At 37.1% G+C, this 2,498-nt stretch overlaps 1 protein-coding gene across 1 annotated transcript in view; it reads left to right on the forward strand.

Moving 5' to 3' along the window:
- Positions 1-1,227, forward strand: part of LOC108789609 — a 94,651-nt gene extending 93,424 nt beyond the window's left edge. Inside the window, exon 8 of the mRNA XM_018559670.1 lies at positions 960-1,227. Within this exon, the coding sequence (XP_018415172.1) occupies positions 960-1,190 (231 nt within the window). The 3' untranslated portion in view covers positions 1,191-1,227. The remainder of the gene's footprint in view (positions 1-959) is intronic.
- The last annotated feature ends 1,271 nt before the right edge of the window (positions 1,228-2,498 follow it).

Raw genomic sequence — 2,498 nt, forward strand, 5'->3', positions numbered from 1 at the left:
AGATTTGTAGTCCTCTATAGAGGGTCCCATTCTGCCTTGATGCAATGCAGAATGGGACCTGCTATATAGCACTACAAATACCAGCAGTACTTTAAACAGCATGTCCATCAGTTGGGCTACAAAAAATAATTCTTTTATTTAATAACTTACCTTCACCTCTTCTGGCTGTTTTCTGGTGGGGGAGGCTGCAGAAAAACGTTTGTGTGTGTGTGTGTATATACTGCTTACTATTTATTTTGTTATTGAAGTGATTTAATTTAGAGGTTATAATCTTTCCCCACTCTAAAACTAAAAAAATTGTTTCACTTTATAAAGTTTAGGTCCACTTAAAACTAATTAAGTCTCACAGAGTATGATAAAGAATGCTGGCTTTGGGATCTCATTGCCATCATAACACATTCTACTAGCTTTAAAGTGACCAATCTGGTGCTTCTTCCAAATTGTCTATAAAGTGAACCTGTGTATTGCCCATATAGAGAAAAGTAACAGTTTCACTTTATTCTGCCCTAACCAGCATCCTTTTCTTCACTACTCTGCTGCTTTGTTTAGCTGCCAGCAGCAGGAGAAGCCGCTCATGTTGTAGCTTAGAAAGGGCTATGGACTACATGTGATAGTGCTGGTATATGGTGGTTAGCCCAGTGCTCTCGCATGGTATGAGCCACACACTCTTCTATATGCAAATGTACCAATTATTTTCTTTGCTCCCAGTTCCTGCTTCTACTTCAGCGTTGCTATCAATTTTGGATGTTAAGATTATTTTTGTGGGTCAACTAGTGGATATTTTCAAGATGTGGCCACACACATACATAAAACAGACCTGTAACATCTGAGTGCTTGGTCCAGATCTGGATGAAAGTATGTTTCTTTTATGTAACTTTTGTACATTGACTCTTAATAATCAATCTGCAAACTGTTTGTGAGTGATACAAAATCACTTTTTCTTATATTCTCTCTTTCAGCAACTTTTTCTGTGCAATATTGATGCTGAAAGTAAAAGCATCAGCGTGGAGCAACTCTTGGTTGAGTTAAAGGCTGGAGGAATAAGCAGAGAACATGAAGAAGCTGCACAACTGCAGTTAAGTCACATTAAGAAGCTGGATATCCTTGATTTCCTCACATATTTGCCACTTTTTGTCCTTATTCATAACTCTGTTATATCCAATCCCTTAGATGACTCCAGAAAAATATGAACAAATTTGAAAAATATGTTTATACTTTGGTATTACCAGACATTTATATCCGTACAAGGGAGCGTATCTAATGACCATAGAAGTCAGAGGCAATGAGTGTAAACACCAAATACCATTAATATTGAAGTAACTTTCATGATATTACTTAGGTGTAGGTACCTTACATGTACAATAGTGGGCTCCGTTTCTGTATCAGTGTATTTAAACAATTGATTGTAAGTTAAACCAGAGCCAAGTTGTTAAGCGCGTCTATTCCTTATAAAGGGCTTGCATATATGTCAGCGCATGTGCATGGGATAACAGTGATGAAACTTGTTAGAACATGAGTGATAATTCTATTATAACTTAGTCTTGTTTGAATTCTAGTAAAATCAGCTGATTTCAGTAGACTTTAAATATACTACCCTCCGTGTTCCAATTCTTATAATACCTGCTGCTAGTTTATGATGCCTGACAATGTTGACCTTACTAAATGTGATTGTTATTTGCAGTTTATAGTTTTGGATTCTGTTTTTTATTTTTTTATTTTATAGATTCTTAAAAAATGTGCATGGACTATATTATTATCTTAAAGTGACATTAAAGTCAAATATTTTTTCTTTCCCCCCAATGATAATTAAAGCACTTACCTTAAATTATGTTTCTTAATCCGATCTTCTTCTTTCCTGTCGTTTTCATCTGTCCCTCCAGCGCTGCTGTGGGTCTCCGATTCAGCGCTGACTCCTCTGAGCTTGCTGGCACTTCCTGTCCCATGGTGTCTGCATGCAGGTGCACGCATCCATATACTTACCTTGTGTCTCTCCTCGTCGCCCCGGCTGAAAATGTGAAGATGCTTTGCGGCCGCCCGAGAATTTTTACATTTTCGGACTTAAGCACGGGGGGAAGACAGAGGTACATTTAAACCGCTTTTAAAGCAATTTTGTTTTAGTTTTTTTACACTTTTTGCATATATCTACTGCTTGCTAGCAGTAGATATATGCAAAAACACCGGAGGGTTTAACAACCCTTTAACTAACCTGATTCTGTGAATGCTAAATAAAACTAAATGCTAAATAAAACCTGAATATGAAAGTGAAGTAAAACTGCAAAACAAAATGGTTCACAATACACCAATTGGCTGGAGAGTAGCTAAACACTTAACTACTCCTCTGCCATACAGACACATTTTTGCAACTGTTTGAAAGTGAGAACTCCAAATAGTGGGGTGTGTATTTGCTTGGGGTGGGGACAGTTTGCAAAGTGTATGTTACCTTTTTCAGTTACCCTTAAGCATGAGATGACAGTAAAATGACTTAAATGAGAATGTAC

Source organism: Nanorana parkeri, unplaced genomic scaffold (assembly GCF_000935625.1).
Source record: "Nanorana parkeri isolate BGI_ZX_2015 unplaced genomic scaffold, ASM93562v1 scaffold411, whole genome shotgun sequence".
Classification (NCBI taxonomy): domain Eukaryota; kingdom Metazoa; phylum Chordata; class Amphibia; order Anura; family Dicroglossidae; genus Nanorana; species Nanorana parkeri.